The sequence below is a fragment of the Vicia villosa genome, linkage group LG6 (assembly GCF_029867415.1).
Source record: "Vicia villosa cultivar HV-30 ecotype Madison, WI linkage group LG6, Vvil1.0, whole genome shotgun sequence".
In the NCBI taxonomy this organism is placed as follows: domain Eukaryota; kingdom Viridiplantae; phylum Streptophyta; class Magnoliopsida; order Fabales; family Fabaceae; genus Vicia; species Vicia villosa.
This window is the reverse complement of record NC_081185.1, coordinates 111,869,032-111,888,554: the sequence shown is the minus strand read 5'-3', so window position 1 is coordinate 111,888,554 and position 19,523 is coordinate 111,869,032. Positions and strand designations below refer to the sequence as shown.

General features: G+C 33.7%; 1 protein-coding gene across 1 annotated transcript; it reads left to right on the top strand.

The window, feature by feature from the left end:
- Nucleotides 1-648: 648 nt before the first annotated feature.
- Nucleotides 649-990, top strand: LOC131614351 (Bowman-Birk type wound-induced trypsin inhibitor-like). Its single transcript, XM_058885947.1, has one exon. It carries the CDS (start codon nucleotides 649-651, stop codon nucleotides 988-990), a length of 342 nt encoding a protein of 113 aa, XP_058741930.1.
- Nucleotides 991-19,523: the final 18,533 nt, after the last annotated feature.

Here is a 19,523-nt window from a genome sequence, read left to right as displayed (position 1 = left end):
TGGCAAAATGGGCCGTCTATTTTTATTTATATTTTTTCATTTTTTAATAGATTAATAGGTTTTTTTTACCTTTTTAATTAAATTTTTCACTTAATTTTTAAAATAATTTTTTATAAAACCAACTTTTTAACAAATTTTACTTAAAAAAATATTGCATATATTTACAAATAAATATATAAAATAAACCATCAAGAATTGGAATTACTAGAATTAACTTTAAAAAAAAAAGGAAATTTTGGAGGAGGGGCGGACATTGGCGGGGTTGGCTATGACGGACGGCGGATTTTGGCGGGACGGACTTTGACGAGCGGCGGACCTAAAATCTCAATCCAACCCGCCATTCTTTAGCGGGTGCGCGAGCCGGCCCGGCGAGCCATAGCTCGTTTTGCCACCCCTACTCATAACAATATATACGTTTTATAAAGAAAAAATTCTCTACTGGTATCGTAAACCCAAAATGGAGGCTTGCCACTAAAACGATAAAACTTTATAAAAAATATGAAGAGTGTATTGTTTAAATATAGCATTATTATTCTACCTTAACATATACACTCATTTATGAATAGAGCCATGTATTTCTTGGCTCTTCATAAGAGGTAGTATTAAATTATAACAAGCAGAAAGAGAAATCGAGGTATAGAGTAATAAATGGAGTCGATGAAGAAGAAAGCAATGATGAAGTTAGCTTTGTTGTTTTTCCTCTTAAACTTCAATGGAACAATTGATGCTCATCTCAATTCAACATCTTTCATCACTCAAGTGCTCTCCAATGGTGATAAGGCTACAAATTACAATGTCATATCCACAACAACAGCATGCTGTGAATTGTGCCTTAGCACAGGTTCTAACCCTCCTCGATATCGTTGTGCTGATGCTGGAACCACATGTCACTCAGCTTGCAAAGATTGTTTTTGTTCCAAATTACATCCAACATGGTGTCTTTGCCGTGATTTCACCGACTTCTGCTATGATAAATGCAACACAAATTAAAGCTCAAGCTCCAACCTAAGGACATAAACGAGGAATTTCAATAATTATGTACCATGTGAAGAGAAAAAGTTCACTATAAAAACTAGTGATTGACCGTGTAGCTTGTTTTCATCAAAGCCTATATAAAGGCATGTATGTTATGTTTGTAAATTATACCTTTTAGAAATTAAATACAACTAAGTTTCATTTTCTCTTGCTCACTCTCTTTGTTGTGTGTGAGTGTTTGAGTTTAGCATATTATTTTTTATTTTTTTTATAACCAACGTTATATTCAACAATGAGTATTAGGGGTACTCAAACCCAAATACAACAAGTAGCTAACAAAATCATCAAAGAAAATCCAACGGATATTTACACCATTGGTAGAAATTACAATTTAATCTATTTGCTCCAATTTGAAGCCACCACCAAGTAAACATCTTGATTTTGATAACAATGCCTTCCACATCATCTTCCTCATTGTTAAAGATTTTACCATTTCTAAACTTCCATATGCACCAAGTTGTTGCTAACCAAACAACCCTTTCCCTTCGTCTTGACACTTTTCCTTTTAAGCACTCCAGAAAATGCAAGAAATTCTCACAGCATGTTTGATTGTTATAGGATCTTGTAGCCATGCCTAACCATTCCAACACAAGTTTCCAAACTTGTTGGACAAACCTGTAGTTCCACATAATGTGGTCAGCTTCCTCCGACAATTCATTACATAAAACGCACACCTTATCAATCTCATTAGTAATTATTCCTCTCCTTGCAAGTTGACATCGAGTTGGTAATCGATCCTAAAGCAAACGCCAAGCAAACAACTTAACCTTTTGAGGCACTTTAGCCTTCCAGGCCTTCTTCACTGCTTTCACCATCGCCACATTCCTCCAATTCTCCTGCTGGCCCTGCACCAATCTAGCATAATATAATTTCACAGAGTAACAGTTTTCCTCGACAAAAGGCCACACCAAAACGTCATCTTTGAACTAGATCGGCTGCACTTCTAGCAATAGTTCACCCAAATCTCTCGCTTGCAACATTAAATCTGGATTACTCACATCCAAGTTCCACTCAATCTTCCAATTCCATCGATTGTCCGTCCAATAACCATTTTTCGCAACAATAGAGCCAATGTCGGACACAACAACATATAGATATGGGAAGAGATTTAATAGTGATGTATTACCAATCCATTTTGAATTCCAAAAAGGAATCAGCGCGCCATCACCCAGCCTTCATGATACAGTATGCTTAAAACCATTATTTGGTTTAGTCCCCTTAAATGACATTAAATCTCGCCATCAAAGAGATTGTTTTTCCTTTGATCCTATTTCAGTGTCGTTCCAGATGCAATTCCCCAAGTCACCATAACGCTACCTCAACAGAGCCGCCCAGATAGCATTGCGGTCAACACATAATCTCCAAATCCATTTACATAACAAAGCTTGATTGAAAGAATTCACATCTTTGATACCCAAACCACCTTCTTCTTTAGATCGACAAACAAAATTCCAATTCAACCACGATATGCCACATTTAACAACCGAACCATTCCATAAAAAGTTCCTTTGGATACAAGTAATTTCATGAATTATCTGTGTCGGCACTTTGAAGAATGAGAAGTAATAGACAGGTAAATTTGACAATGTTGAATTGATCAAAGTGACGCATCCTCCCATTGACAACAATCTACCCTTCCATGTTGATATCTTAGCTTTCAGCCTGTTAACAATTGGCTTCCAAAATTCCAATCTTCCGTGATTCCCACTAACAACAATTCTAAGAAATTTGAAAGGAATTCGATCAATCATGCAAGAAAGAAATTGTGCAGCTGCTGGCAGAAAGTAATCCTCAATCCCTATCCCATATATTTTGCTCTTGCACATGTTAATTCGTAAACTAGAGACCATTTCAAATCCTCGCAAAATTGCTTTCAACGACCAAAGGTTACTCCAGGTTCCTTCCCCCACTATTATCCTGTCGTCCGCAAACTGCAATAAACTGAAAGCTTCCTCCTCATTCACCTTAAATTCCTTAAAATTACCAATTTCGACTGCCTTGTTGACAATTCTAGGCAAACCTTCCGCTGCAATAGCAAACAGATAGGGGGAAAGGGGATCCCCTTGCCTCAAACCACGCTTAACATAAAATTCACCTGTTGGACTTTCGTTAATCAGTACCAACATCTCACTTGTGAAAATTCCAGCTTCTAACCATCTCATCCACCTTTGACCGAACCCAACTTTCTTCAAAATCCCTCTCAAATAATTCCAATCCACACAATCATATGCTTGAGCAAAGTCCACCTTAAATAGCATACAGTTTTTGTGTTCTCTCTTAGCATAGTCAATTATCTCATTCGTCAACAAGATACCATCCAAAATTTGTCTCCCCGGAATGAAGGTTGTTTGATTGTTGGATATAATCTTCTCTATTACCCTTCTAAGTCTTGATACTAAGAGCTTAGAAATGACTTTATACATACTTCCAATCAAGCAAATTGGCCGAAATTTCTCCAACCCTTGAGAGTTTTCGACCTTAGGAATCAAAAGTGTCTCACGCACTAACACATTAGTTAACATAAAGAACCACCTTGTAGGAAAAAAAAATAAAAGACTAACTTATTCTAATATATTTTGATCATGGGTATATTTTTGTTTACTTTTCCTGATCTTTTAATATATTTTGATCTACTATAAAAAAAATCTACGAGCATTATCCACATGTGTTGTGTGGAACTCCAAACTTGCATGTGGGAGTCTGATTTGTTGAGTTGGGCGGATAAGGGAGATTATCCACATCGCTGCCAAAGATACGGAAATATCATGAAATACCCCACCAAGATTATCTATGCACATTCATTTAATACATTGCAACTTGCATACCGACATCCCAGAGTTTTGTGTTTACGAATGATGAATGGTACATCTACTATCTACTATCTATTCATTAATAATAGATTGACCAAATTGCCTAAATTACCCTTTCACCAAAATTTATTTGCACTAATAAAAGGTCATTTTTGTAACTAACAAATTAAGTATTCACTCTTTCAACTTTATTGAATGGATGCACCAAGTGTTAGCTTTTCATTGGTCCGAATTAAATAACATTTTCCCTACAACTTTATTGAATGAATGATGACATCACATGTAAGCCATGGATGATGGAAGTCATATTTAAATTTCTTTTACATTTCATTTTCCCACACTTTCTTACTTTCATTTTAATTTTTCTTAATTTATTTATTATCACAAAAAATATTAATAATCTATTTTTAAATTTTAATCTTACTAAAATTTCAAATTTCTTTCGCATTTCATTTTTCCATATTTTAATTTTTCAACATTTATCTATTATCGCAAAAAATATTAATAATCGATCATTTAATTATTATTCCCAAAAATATTTAATTATTTCACGGGCCACTATCAACTCAATATTTAATTTTTTTTAATCGATCATTACACATTTTCTCTATCTTAATTAAAATTTCAAATTTCTCTCACATTTTTTCACACTTTCTTACTTTCATTTTAATTTTTTCTCTAATTATTTATTTATTTATTATCTCACGGGTCACTATCAACATAATGTCTATTTTATTTTAATCAATCATTGTCTTTATTTGAGAGATAATATCTTTATTTTAATTTTTTCTCCATCTCACGATTTTTATCATTATTTAATACAATTAAATTTCCATGATTATTGTTTATTTTACATTTGTTTTTAAATATATTTTATATCGCATCAAATTATTTTTTTATTTCACGGGTCATTATCAACATAGTAGCTATTTTATTTTAATCAACAATTACTATTAATTGAGAGATAATTTTTATTTTTAAATGTTAATATTTCATTTTATTATCTCCATCTTATAGTATTTTTATATGATTATTTAATATAGTTGAATTTATATGATCATTTTTCATTTATAATTAAACCATAGTGATCTATATCATTTTCTTTTAATTGTTGTTGGACCGTCAGCTATTAAATTACCTGACCCAATTTTTCTATTGTGTTCTTAACCTATCTTAAACATTTTTTTGTGGATCATTGTTTTCTATATAATTATTGTTAAATTTACAATTAAGTAAATTATTTCATATTTTTCATTTATATTTAAAATTTTACATTTGCATTTGTTAAAATTTTATTTTTTTTCTTCAACTCACATGTCCTTTTTTATATGGTTCTTTATTACACACAAAATTAGCACATGAATACGATAATAATGTTTAATCTTAAGGGCCACTTTCAATACAATGCCTATTTTATTTTAAACAATAATGACTTTTATTTGAAAACTAAAGTATTTATTTTCAAATTTCAAAACGATTCCTATGGATATTCGGTTTTCAAAGAATTGGGAGTATAACAGAGCAATCAATAAAACTCTAACTCTATTCAAGTAAAACAATTCCTTTTAATTATGCATATTGCTTATAATTACTTTTATTTATATTATTCATATCATTACAAAAATACTACACCAGAAAAAAAAATCACCCGTGCGGAAGCACGGGTCTCTGACTAGTATTATTTCTAAAAGGAGAAAAGGAAGCATTAGGTGTAATCAATCAAGGATACAAAACTCAAGTCAAGTTAATTAAGATACAATAAAGGAGCTTTGGTCCATTCATAAAAGTTTAAACACCCTCTAAACTTTAAGCTAATCATATGTCATGCCATCACTAAGTCTTTGATATTAACAATTCCATCTCCCACATCTGCAATACAATATCACCTCTAAAGAAAAATATGGGTGAGTCTTGTATATTTTTTTGTTTATAAAAAAACTTATATTTTGACAACTCTAATTTAAAAATATCAATTCAACATTTTTTTTCTATCCTTCTTTTCCTATCAAATATGATTTGAAGAATAATAACTTTATTTTTGTAGAATTTTAATGATAACAATATAATTAAGAACTATTGGCACTGAAATTTGTATAATACTCGATTTTGTTTGATTATATGTATCATAGTTAAAAGGAGTTACCAACTAAACCTAAAGTTTAAATGGTCATTTCAACCTAGATGAAAGAAATGATCATATGTACATAAGTCAGCAAGTTTGACAAATGATTTTACGCAATTTGATAAATGAAATCATCATCTGTTCCTAGAAAAAATAATGATCACATATGTACAAATAATTGACTAGCCGTACCAAGACTAAGGCAATCATCTATACCTCGAGGAAAAAATTACCGTCTAAACCTAGACATACACTATCATTTATACCAGAAATGTGCCTAGATGAAAAACATATCACTTATACATCATTGATGAAGACCTGTTGTGCTATGTTATTACGGAGAATGTTCTCAATGGTCACATAATGAAAGATATGCTAGTGCAACGATTAATATTATAAGCATCAATCCCTACAAGTTGTAAGGCAAGAAAATTACCTAGTAAGAGGCAAGCAAATCTAAGACTAAGTTGTGATAATACTAATTTATAATCAATGTTTGTTTATAATGGAAATCACTCAAGTGAAGGGGAACTGAATCCAATCTTTCACTAATATTCTCTCTGAAGATCGGTCTTGTTAAATCCTGTGTTGAATTCAATACTAGAGTTCTTGTTGTCTTTCATGAAGATGTCGAGTTCGGTTTAGAAAAAGTTGGTAAATATGCAGAGAAGGTTGTTTTTTTTGGGTTTAAAAGGTAGAGCAAAGGTCGCCATAGTTAAGTAGGCTGATGTGTTTAAAGGTAAATAGGGCAGATGGTTTAGGAGTGAAGGATCTTAGATTGGTAAATCTTATTTTGTTAAGTAAGTGGATATGGCGTATGCTTTCGGATGTGCCTTCCCTAAGGAAAGACATTTTCTTGGTTCACTACGGTCAATAGAGTTTCGTTTCACAATTTGGGGGGGGGGGGGGGGGGGGGGGGTTAGGACATGCAATATTTTGTGGGGTCTCCTAGGGGTAAAAGGGTTTCTCTTCTTGGTTCCGACAGATCAAGCGGGGAACTGGTTCACCTTTTCTTGTGTTAAGGTGGTAGGGGAAGGTGAAAGGACCAAATTTTAGCAAGATGTTTAGGTTGGGTCAACCCCTTTGTGTGTCACGTTTGAAAGGTTGTTCCTTATCTCAGAGAAGAAGTTTCAAGTGGTGGGCTCCTTGGGGTTTGGAAAAGGAGATGTCTGGGTTTGAAATTTTAGTTGGAGGATATTTTTCTGGTTTTGGGAGGATAAAGTTTTATAGGGTTTGCTTAGTCTCATTAATGGAGTGGTCAAGGTTGACCAAGAAGACTCTTCGATTTGGAAACCTTATCAACCTAGGTGCTTCTCGATTAGATATGATTACAATACCCTATTGGTCACGACTGACTATCCGAAAGGAAGATCAGAGAGGGTTTTGAGGGGACTTTCCATGGTTTGGAAGAGCTATGCGCCTTTCAAAGTAGTTGTATTCTCTTGGAAGCTACTTCATAACAAGTTACCGTCTAGGCAAAATCTTCTGAGGCGTCAAATCGTGTCTTGTTCCAGTAACGTTGGGTGTGTGCTTTGTATTGGCCAGGAGGAGTCGACTGGCCATCTTTTTGTCTTGTGTGATATTGCGTTAGCTTTTTCGTATTGATTTTTTACTTTGATGGGCTAGTCTAGGTCTTTGTCACATTCGATCTTATGGGTCCTTGAGTTGTTTTAGGGTCTAGGACAAGGAAAACAATCCTCTTTAGACTTTTACATTCTGACATTTAGTGGTTTAGACGATATAAAAAATTCAGAATAAAGTTATTTTTTGACATGAAAGTTGGTTGGTAAATCACTGAATGACTATGATTAATAGCCCGGCGTGAAAGTGAATTCATGCCCACACTCCAAGTTTTATCGTTTAAGTTTTGAATTTTTTGTTTGCTTGGATTTTTGAGTACCGATGCTCTTAATTTGAGTTGTTCGATTTCTAAACTTTAAATTTATATTTATTAATATATAATTTACTTTGCTATTTTAAAATAAAAAATCAATGATAACTTTCTTATCTTAATATCATTTTAATATCTTTGTTTTATTCGTAAAAACTATATTATAAATTGACCCTTTGTAGCTGTATATCTCTTCACACGGAAAAGGAAAAGAAATACAGAAATTAATCCGAAAGAGAGAGAGAGTAATAATGGAGCTTAACATGAAGAGAATATTGATGAGGTTATCTTTGTTGCTTTTCCTCTTGTCCTTCACAGCTCCATCTCTCAATGCTCGTTTCGACTCAACATCGTTGATAACTCAAGTGCTCTCCAATGGTGGACCGCACACCTCAGTATGCTGTGATAGATGTATTTGCAAAGTAGCCACCCTTACTCCTCAGTGTCGCTGTTTTGATCTTGTTAAAACGTGTCACTCAGCTTGCAGAAACTGCGTTTGTGGACAGCTTGGTACTTCACTGTGCGGTTGCGACGATGTCAATGGCTTCTGCTATGAAAGATGTAATTAGTAAACCAAAAAAGGTGAAGAAGCTAGCTCACTGAGAATATTGAGCAAAGTTTGTTTCAGTATAATAACTATGTATATCATCATATGTATGTAGGGGTGGGAATAGGCCAGGCCGGCCTACAGGGGCCTACGGCCCAGCCTACATAGGCCTAGGCCAGGCCAGGCCTATTTAATAAAGAGGCCAGGCTTAGGCTTTTTTAAAAGCCTATTTTATTAAATAGGCCAGGCTTAGGCTATTAAAAAAGCCTATGAAGCCTTATAGGCCGGCCTATATTTTCATATATAATAGAGATATGTTAAATAAGTTGGTTCATGTATGCATATATATTAAAAAAAAGCTAAATAGGCTACCATATATATATATATATATATATATATATATATATATATATATATATATATATATATATATATAACAAATGCTAAATAGGTTCACTTATATATGTATATATAGGTCGACATACAAGACTTCATAAGTTATATAGATTAATTGAAAACTTTAATAAAATACAGGCTTTTTAAATAGGCTTTCAGGTCAGGCCAGGCTTTTAAAAAGGCCAGGCCAGGCCAAAAAACTGAGCCTATGATAGGCCTTTAAAGTTTATCATAGGCCAGACTCAGGCCTTCTAAAGCCTAGCCTAGCCTAGCCTATTTCCACCCCTATATGCACCCCTATATGTATGTAATGTGATGGTATTCACTTAGACTCTGTTTTTTTATTTATTTACTTTGGTCTTCAATTCAAATTACGTAGCCCTTACATGTCTCATCTTTAAAGTATCTATTATGATTTTCTAATTAAAGCATTTCAAATTTTCAACCTTACACATTCTGTTTTTAGAAAATTATCTAATATCTTCATTCTCCACTCAAATCACTTTTTGGAGGAAATTTTCAACCTTACACATTCTGTTTCAGCATAGGGGACCAGTACGTCAAATTCATCTTCCGTCTTTTTCTCCATAAGGAGTTGAATTGTTGCAACTTGCAACTACTGACAATAACATGGAATAAAAACATGTTTAAAAATGTTGTGATATTACTTTAAATTTTTGTTCTTTTTAAACTCAATTTATATCAAAGAGTATAAAATAATTATTAGAATTTTTTTTTGTATAAAATGTCGTTAGAGAGTATGGGGAGTGCCATAAGGGTTAATAGACTAAACGTTCAAAAGTTTCAATAAACTAAACGTTCCGAATTTAAAACATAAACACTTTATTCACGCAAAACATAAAATGCAGTAGGAGAATGAGTCTTTTCTTGTATATACTAAAAATTTCTTCGATTTCTAGTCGGTGTGAAATTTAGCCACTTATACTTGAATCACAATAGGTTTTTCACTAGTGTGAGTCACTTACATCACTAGCTTTGATCATTACTAGGACCTCACTTCAGCTCTTCAGAAAGCTTTCCTTTTTAGGGTGGTCTTTCTGCAGCTCTGGACAATCAGCAATAAAGTGACCCGACTTCTTGCAGTTAAAGCATCCCTTCTGATAATCTTTGTTGACTTTATAGCTTGACCCTCTAAAGCCACTGCCTCTACATGAGAATCTTTTGTTCTTCTTAACGGCCAGATATTGAAATCTCTTTATTATGAATGCCATTTCTCCATCTTCTGAATCTTCTTCAGAACCTCCTTCATGAGTAGGTTCTTTAGATTTACAGACTTGAGAAGATTTTACAGAATGATCAACAGACTTCAAAGCAAGAGACTTTGACTTCTTAACATGTTCATCTCCAATCAGCTCCATATCATGACTCTGGAGATTGCTAATCAGACTCTCCAAACTTATCTTGTATAAGTCTTAATCTTCTTTTATGGCAGTTGCCTTAGATCTTTACTTGGCAGGAAGACTCCTAAGAATCTTCTTGATATGATAAGTAGTTGTATAGCTCTTGTTTAACATTTAAAGTTTAGATACAAAAACTTGAAACTTTGAGAACATGGTTTCAATATCTTCATCTTTAACAATTCATATTGTTGGACCAAAAGGTTTGCCTTTGTCTCTTTAACTTGTTGACTTCTTTCATAAGTAGCTCGAAGAGATTCAAAAATTATTTTTGTAGTAGATATGTTGAGAATCTTGAGATACTCAGAATGAGGTAGAGCATTTACCGAGATTTCTCTTACTCTGTGATGTTTTCTATATATCTTTTTTGAGCAGGTATGAGGCTCTTTATGTCAGCCACCATACTTAGTACATCTACTTCAAAGTCAATGTCATCTTCAAGAATATTCCATAACTCATCATCAAGACCTATGATGTGAGTGTAAATTTTACTTTGCCACCATTCAAACTCAGTAGAATCTCCACTGAAGGTCGGATAATATAATTGTTTGTTGAAGTACCTCTAGTTTCAGGTACTTCAATCATGTTTTTCTCTCAGGATCTTTGTTGGTACTACTATTAAATGTTGATGCACAGACTGTGTTATGATGCCAACTGAAGGTGATAAAAACACAAGAAGGAGGATTGAATTGTGTTAACTTTTTCTTCTTTTTCTCTTAGAAATCTCTTTTCAGATTCTTAACAGTAGGTTAGAATATAATTCAAGGTCTAATGAGTAATAACAAATAAAAATCATTAAGAGATAGAGAAGAGGGAAAGAGAGACACAAACAATTATCTTTGTTCCTCCCTCAAATTAGGAGTAGTCCAGTCCCCTTGTACATCCAAGTGATTTCCACTATAATAATTTATGATTACAAATGTTCAAGCACACAAGCAAGAGACTTCCAAATGCTCAAACAAACAAGCAAGAGACTTCAGATGCTCAAGCAGCAAGGAAGAGACTTTAAATGCTCAAGAAACAAGCAAGAGACTTCAGATGCTCAAGAAACAAGCAGGAGACTTCATATACTCAAGCAACAAGCTATAAAATTCTATAACCTACCATACAAATAAAGGTTTTTTTCTTCAGAATTACACTTGATATACAATCAGAGGTGTAAAAAAAATAAAACATAAAAAGACTCTAAGACTTAAGAACTTTTAAGAATATGTAATTATTAAGAAGTTCTGAGTTAAGTTTGTGCAATAGATTTGATAGATTAACAACTCTTTGTTTTTCAAGGCACTGTGTTAAAATTTCTCTAAGCTTTTCAGCTCCTTTTATAGATAAGCACAAAAGAGTCGTTGGAGAAGACTTCATGCACAAGGATTCTTTGAGAGAAGCATCTTCAGAAATGTTGGAAAGCTTCCTTATATGGGTAATGGCGTTGAAGGGCCTTTTGAAACTCTTCTGCCATAAGAGGAATTATCACTTGCATTCCTTCCGCCTTCTGCAGATTTATGCTAAGTCTTCACGTGATCAGAAGAGGGTAAAATGTCATCAGAGTTTGATAGTGACTTATTAGAGTTTCTTGATCCTTGAGCTTTGACTGACTTTAGGTTCTGAGTCTTCAAAAGTAAAGTTCACTCAGAATCTAGGATCTTCAAGTTCTGATCTTTGACCATGTTCATAGTTTAAATCTTGAAGTTCTGATCCTTCAGAGGTTGACTTTCTTCAAAAGTTGACCTCCTTCAGAAGCTGATTCTTCATAGTCTGATCTTCAGAATCTACATCTTATGTCTTCTCTTTGAATGTTCAATGCAGTGTTAAAACTGAATTTGTATCTGAATTTTATTCTATGTTCGTGCACACTTAAACATATGTTAGTATACCCAATTATTCTTTAAATATTTTATTATCATCAAAACCCAAGGGATGTGGTACAAACCAATTTTGTTCCAACGACACTCACCCGATAGTGAAGCATATGAGGGGAGGACTAGGAGGTTGTCCTCCCAATATATCATGGAAATTGACCATCTATACAAAATGGAGAAATTAGTACCCATGCTAGGATGCTTTGAATGAAAAGAGGTGGATTTAGTAACAACACAGGTACTTAATCCATTTGTTAAAGCCATATCGAATGAAGAGTATTGGCGAGTATATTGTTAAGGGCCAATTATTAATGGATGACATAGTTTTTCTGTTTGTATGGTTAACATTAATTTTAGTAAAACAAACTAGACAGTAACATGTTAGATAAAATGTTTCAACATTGCAGAAAATATATGTTGAACAAGATGCTCTATCAATTACATCTGATGTAACATGTCGAACAAGATGTCCTTTACAGGATCATCCGACATCGTGAATAAGTGTTTTGTTGGGCTTTTGGATTCTGTTTAAGTGGTTACAGATGCAGAATATTTGGAGAATATTATGCAATCTAATATAACGCTTAATATAAGGATAAAAGTTGGAAGAATTTATTTTTCTCCACAACATGTCTGTTGGTTCCTGTGCTAAGGAAGTTGGGGTTGATCTTTGTCAAACCAAGGGTCGAATTAAGGTCAACAGGACTAGAATACCTTAGTGAAGAAGATTCTAAGGTTCACCCATGAGTCTCTGAAGAATTTCTGCTCTTGTTTAGTTCCACTTCTTACTTTGAAGTACTTTGGGTAAGCATAGATTAGAAGACTGGTCTCTGTACGGGAAAGAGGCTTCTGGTTCTCGGTAGTAGGTTTGAAGATTGTTTGATCATGCAAGGACGTTAGATATAATGTTGTAACATTCATCTGATAGGTTGAAAGTATTGCGCCTCTCAGTATTAATGTACACAAACTCCACTATCCAACATGTCGTACATGTTCTGTTCTGCTGCACCCCTGGTTGTGGAATCTCTGTCGTGTGATTTTTTCTCTACAGGGATTAGAAACTGCAAAAGAGATGATCAATGGTGATCATATACACCAGCGTGGCTATTCCTAGTTTTGACTAAATTAGACAAATGGACCTGTCCTGGTTGTTGTTTGAAGATGGACTTCCATTGAAAGACCTTGAAGGTGATCAAGGAATGTATAGTGTTCCTTGAGAAGGAAATTGATGTTCTACTGACTATTTGAGCATCATATCAGCAGATGTGCAAATTCCTATAGCTTGGCAGATGCTCTAGGAGCTAAAGGAATGTGTGATAATCATATACGTATGGGACCCACTCCTGACTTGGAAGAGGAGGCATCTGGGATTTGTATCTAAAAGGGTTTTATCCAGAAAACATGTCTTAGATAAGTGATCTAGTTGAATGATGATCAACCTATTGATTACTTCTGGGTTCAGTTTAAGTCTGATCCAAGAAGGTAGGAGCATAAAGGCTAAGCTCTAGTGTCCAGTAGAGACTTATTATCTCAGCCAAGGTCCTTGCATATGAAGGTCAGGCTCATATGTCGGATAATTCCTCATTTTCACTTCACATTCCATTTTTCCCTTGTCATCTTTGTGGTATTCGAGATCTTCAGTAATCCTTACCATCATGACTTCCAATGGCTCTACGAAGCTTACATGTTCACCATTGAGGCCTTCATTAGCCTCAATTGTTAACATCTTTCCCTGATCCGTTGCGTTACCCTGTTCACCTTTGAGACCCCTAGTATCCTCAGTTATTAGTGCCCCAGTTGACCTGTTATTCCAACTTGTTCGCCAATGAGACCCTAAGAAGCCTCATGTGTTAGTACAGCCATTCGTTCGACCATTGTACATAGTTTATCATCGAGACCATCAGTAACCTGTACCATGAGAACCTCAACTGGTTCGAGCAAGTTAGCATCAGCAACATGCAAAGGATCAGCGTCAATCTTTATGGAAGCCTTTGGTTTCTCACCAAACTGTAGCCTCCCATCCTTCAGCGCTTTCTGCACCAAATCCCTGAAAAGAACGCATTAAGAAGTGTTATGACCCAAAAAATTATGATATTTGCCAAAACCCTTTTTCTGTTTTTGTTCTAATGGTGGATTTTTGAGGCCCGGAGGCACCAAAATCTGTCCATCTAACACTAAAACATCAAATATTTCATCACATTTAGTAATATCTAACGTGTATGTCTTATTAGAAAACCTGTCATTCTTTGGTTCGTCAATTTTATTTCCTTTTGACGGTTTCACCACTTTGCACACATATGGAGGGCAAGGTTAACACTCAGCTATGTTAACTTCTCCAGCCTATGTGCATTCATCTATCCATTATGAAGGATATTCATCAGTGTCAACATATGTAATCTTTTCTCTCTTGTGGTTTTTTGATGCCCTGATTTTCTCTATTTTTAAGCGTTTGACTTATCGAACCCTATCGGCCAACTGGGCCATATCTCTAAGATATTAGATGTCTAATTTCTTCATAGTGGAATAGTCTAAACCCAAGCAGCCATTTCAACTAATTCATGTTCAGGAACTCTAGTGACGCATATAGCTTTTAGCAACCTGAACCTATTCAAATAATCATCTATAGATTTGGGTGATCTTCTTTTAACCAATTAAAGTTCCTTCAATCTAATCTTAGACTAGCCCATGTAGAATTGCTCATGGAATACGTGCTCTAACTGCTCCTAAGTTCCTATAGAATTAGGAGCTAGTATGGTGAACTAGGTGAACGCATTTTTGGTCAATGAACTAGGAAAATATCTTATTTTTAACCCTTCATCGTTGGCAATATCGCCAGCTTCTATCTCATACCTAGCTACGTGTTCAATAGTCGACTCGTTTGTCTCACCTGCGAACTTGGTAAACTTAGGCACTTTACATCCCCTAGGAAATTCTGCTTGTAGAATATAATCAAGCAAAGGTGACAAATAGTTGGGCCTGTGTAAGCTAACATTAAGCCCAATTGAGGCCTAAATGGACGCTCTTGGTTTCCTTGAGGTGCACCCACCTCTGGTTTATCAACATTCGACCCTGACGTCCTATGGCGCGTTGGACTCCAAGTGATTCAAGCATTCTACATATTTGGTCGACCATGGGATTGAAAATAACCCCCATTTTCTGGGTCAAATTGTGTACTAATTCTAGGTTACTCTCATCCATCTGATGCCTTAACGCCATAACTGAAGTGGTGTTTAAAGACGGTGTTGTCTGGGGTAAATAAATGACTCCACCTATTTGACCACCTAAGCCTATGGTTAACGAAGGCATTGTAGCGTAGCCTCCTTGATGTCCTATAGCCATCATGTTATCTGTATAAGTGGACACACTTGACTGAAATAATAATAATAAACTAAATAAACATTAACCCTATAAACTAAATAAAATAATAATCATAATATAAATAAATTAAACAAAAGAATACTATTTAACTAAACATAATTACCCCCAAAGAACTAAAAAAAATATTGTAAAAGAGATCTTACATCGATTTCTTAGACGAGGTAACAAAACAAAAGGGTTTGTTCAAGGATATTCTCTGTCGATCTTGCATGTATTTGTTTCTAATGAAAAAAAGGGCAAGATAATTAATATCAATAATCAATAATATTTTCGGTACAAATAAAAAATTTAATAGAACAAACCTTGAACCCAAATGATTTTCTGCTCTTGCAATCCATCGTAGACAACTTTTCCAAGTTTCCTTAGGTTTCAAGCACTTCATAGTAAAAAAAACACTTAACTATCATTTCGGTTTTTAAAACAACTAAGAGGTTAGAGTAATTTTTTTTACAAAATTGGTTACATTGTTTACCCAAAATATTAAAAATACATTGTATGAATCAAATCTTCGCAGAATATCAAGATTGTTTACCCGAAATATTAAAATTACATCAAGAGTATGTCTCATACAATATTTGTTGCATACAGTGTATTTTTAATATTCTGGGCAAATAATGTAACTATTTTTGTAAAAACAATTATTTTACTCTAACCCCTCGGTTTGAACAAAAATCGATGGGTTAAAGTATTTTTTTAAATGGTTATATTGTTTACCCAGAATATCAAAATTACATTCTATGCAACAAATCTTCGTAGAATATCAAGATTGTTTACCTAGAATATTAAAAATACAACATGTTCATGTCTCATACAAGATGCTAGAGATCTGCACACGAATGTCAGACATTCCTTCACCAAGATTGATTGGTGATGCTATCATTATCACTCACTGCCTTCACTAGCGTATACAATTTGCATGCTTTGAATGCATCGAACTTCTAATTAGGTGTTTGTTCCAAAAATTGGAAAATGTTTTTTCAACACTTGCAATCCATCAGTAAAGACTTTTAGGAATAAATCATAGTTTTTCAAAACCTTCAACAACAACAACATCAACACCATTGTCTGAGATGGATTGCAAAAGCTGAAAAAATGTTTTGTTCAAGGTCGAAGAATTTTTTTTTATCAGTTTTGCAATTCATCCTAAAAAAAATTATGCATTCGATGGTGGGGCGGCTACAAATAAGATAACATTAGGGTGAAATCTGTTCTGTGAGTGCTTTATAGTAAAATTTGATTATTTTTATCCCTTGGGTTATCAAATAAACCGAAGGGTTAAATCATTTATTTTATAGTTGTTAACAAATAAAAACATAAAGTGCATTAGCTAAGATTTGAAGCATGTCCTGAATGGTATATCACCTTGATTTTTAAAACAACCGAGGCAACAAGTTATTATTTATATATATATATATATATATATATATATATATATATATATATATATATATATATATATATATATATATATATATATATATATATATATATATATATATATATATATATATAGGTGTGATGCGCCTTGGAATAAAACCTTGTTTTATTTGGATGACGTGAAGGCTTCGTCACGAAAATGCGTTATTTGTTGTAGTGATAAATATGTTTAAACAACAACTACAAGCTAAAACCTCCAAGGTTTCAGGTCTCAATAATGGGTCCCAACAACAACATTTATAAACCTATAACATAAATATATTTAAACAACAAGATAAAACCTCTAGGATTTTGGATCTTAACAACAACAACAAAATAAGTAGTGATGTTTGACGTACCGGATCTCTGAAGAAGAAGTGAAAGAAAATGATTTGGATCTCTAAGGAAGATACGAGAGCCCAAAACATATATCATCTTTGTATTGAAGATGATATGTTTTTATGGCCCATCTTTTTTAGGTCTCTCTCGTTAAGGGCTCTTCGTTAGGGTTTTGTTTGTGTTGCTTAGCAAAGTGAAACTTAAATCTACAAGCTACACTATATAAATCGGAGAAAAAAATTCACCTCGTTTGGAAATCAAAATCGAGGTGAAAATTGGTGTATGTTTAGATTAAAAATAAAATATTTAGGAAGGCGCCAATTTTATTAGAATAAAATCATAATCTGAAGCTTCTGGGATTAGAAGCATGTACACTGAAATAGTTTACCCCTCTGTTTTCATTAAAAACTAACGGAATAGATTATATATTTTTTTAAGAAAAAAAACTTGGCGTGTCAAGGGATTATACCTTGGGATTTTTTTGATATGTAAGGTGAAAAAGTTTTCATGAAAAGCAGTTTTTCTAGTAGTGGAGAGCTCAGGAACCATTTTTCAATTTTCATGATTCGAACAAACGTACTTCATGATTTGAATTACATCCCTCCGATTCAAATCACAAGAAAGCCCGATTCTAATCAAACTGAACAAAAAAAAATTCCTATTTTTTTCTGGAACTTTGATTCGAATAACTAGTTTTTGTGACTTGAATCATGTGACATAAATTATGTGACTCAAATCATAGATCTTGTGACTCGAATCACACGAATGAGTTTCATGTAGTCTTTACTTCTTGATTCAATTAACTTGGTTTTTTGATTCCAATCATACCTCTTCTTTTGACTTGAATCATACACCATTTTTTACTTCTTTTTGTGCTAGATCTCAAACACATATAAATACCATTTTCTCTAAAAACCTTCATAATGTTAGAAAATATACACTTTAATGTTGATTTGAAAACTCACAACTCACTTGTTCTCTTAATTTTTAAAAGATTTTTCAATCTTTTTTGAACACTTGCAAACAATTTCTTTCATCTTCTACCTCATACTAATTATGTTGTCATATGGATCTAAATCACATATTTGGATATTTGTGAATGTAAAGGAGGTTTTGTTATTTAATTTTACATTTCTTTAATGATTTATTTAATATTTTAGAGGTTAGCAATGCTTTGTGGCTAGTTTTGACAATTCAAGTGGAAAAGAAGGAGGTTCTTCTCTCCAGTTTTATCTTGGTAGTCACTACTACAAAAAAATTATTTCACCTCGAACGCAAAATACATTTAACATCGGATACAGAAATGATGTAACGAAAGAGTTTCTTGAAAAGCTACCACTTTACCCGTCAGGTTTTAAAATACTGAGGGGTAAATTTATCTGCACATGGATTCGAACTCCAGTATCTGCAATCTTATTATTTTCAAAAGGGTTAAATATACAACACCCCCTGTAATATTAGCGATATTTGATTTTATCCCCGGGTAAAGTTTTTTTTGTAACCCCCCTTGCAATTTCTAGATTCCTTCAAGTACCTCCCCTGACTGCCACATTGAAGCAAAGATTTTCTCTAACTTCATATGTGGTATTTTCTTTTAATTTTTAAATCCACGTGGAATTTTTTAATATTTCTTAAATTTTTATTTTTATTTTAAATAGAACATTTTTTTAAACTTTTTTTTTATAATTTTATTACTTATTTTATTATGAGGGGGGGTAAATGAAAAATCGCTAACATTATAGGGAGTAAATTAAAATTTGCTGAGTTTGAAAATATTACTTGAATAACATTGTTTTTTTATGCAGCTTCTTTGAAAGAGAGTGTCTCATATACATAGTCCCTTGAAAAGATGACCATTGAGAGAGGACAAGACAAAGCTTTCCTTGAAGTAACGACTCTAAAAATTCTTGGGGAACAGTGAGCACACAAAAGACGCAATCGTAAATACGTCTTGCAAAAGTGAAAAGGTGATGTATTATTGTACCATATTGCTTCTTTTGAAAGTTTCTGATCATTCTTCAGTTGAGATGTACTTCTTATCTGAAGTAGAAAGTGCAGTGAAGAGATCAAGTAACATAGACGTTCCAAGAAAAACAATTTTTCAGATTCAGAAAGAAGTCTTCAGAGTCAAAAGCAGTAGCCTATCTGAACGACACATTCTGATTCGTGTACTAGAAGCAACAAGCGTATTTGAACTAAATTCTGATTTCTAAGTAGTCGCTTTGCTTCAGAACATTTGTAAACCCTTTTTCCGATGAGTCATTCAACATTCTTCAGAACGGCTGATGTAACTTTAGAATCGAGATGAATAA

What these genes read in the sequence shown, in the direction of transcription:
- LOC131614351 (XM_058885947.1), top strand. Translation starts at nt 649, where the DNA reads ATGGAGTCGATGAAGAAGAAAGCAATGATGAAGTTAGCTTTGTTGTTT.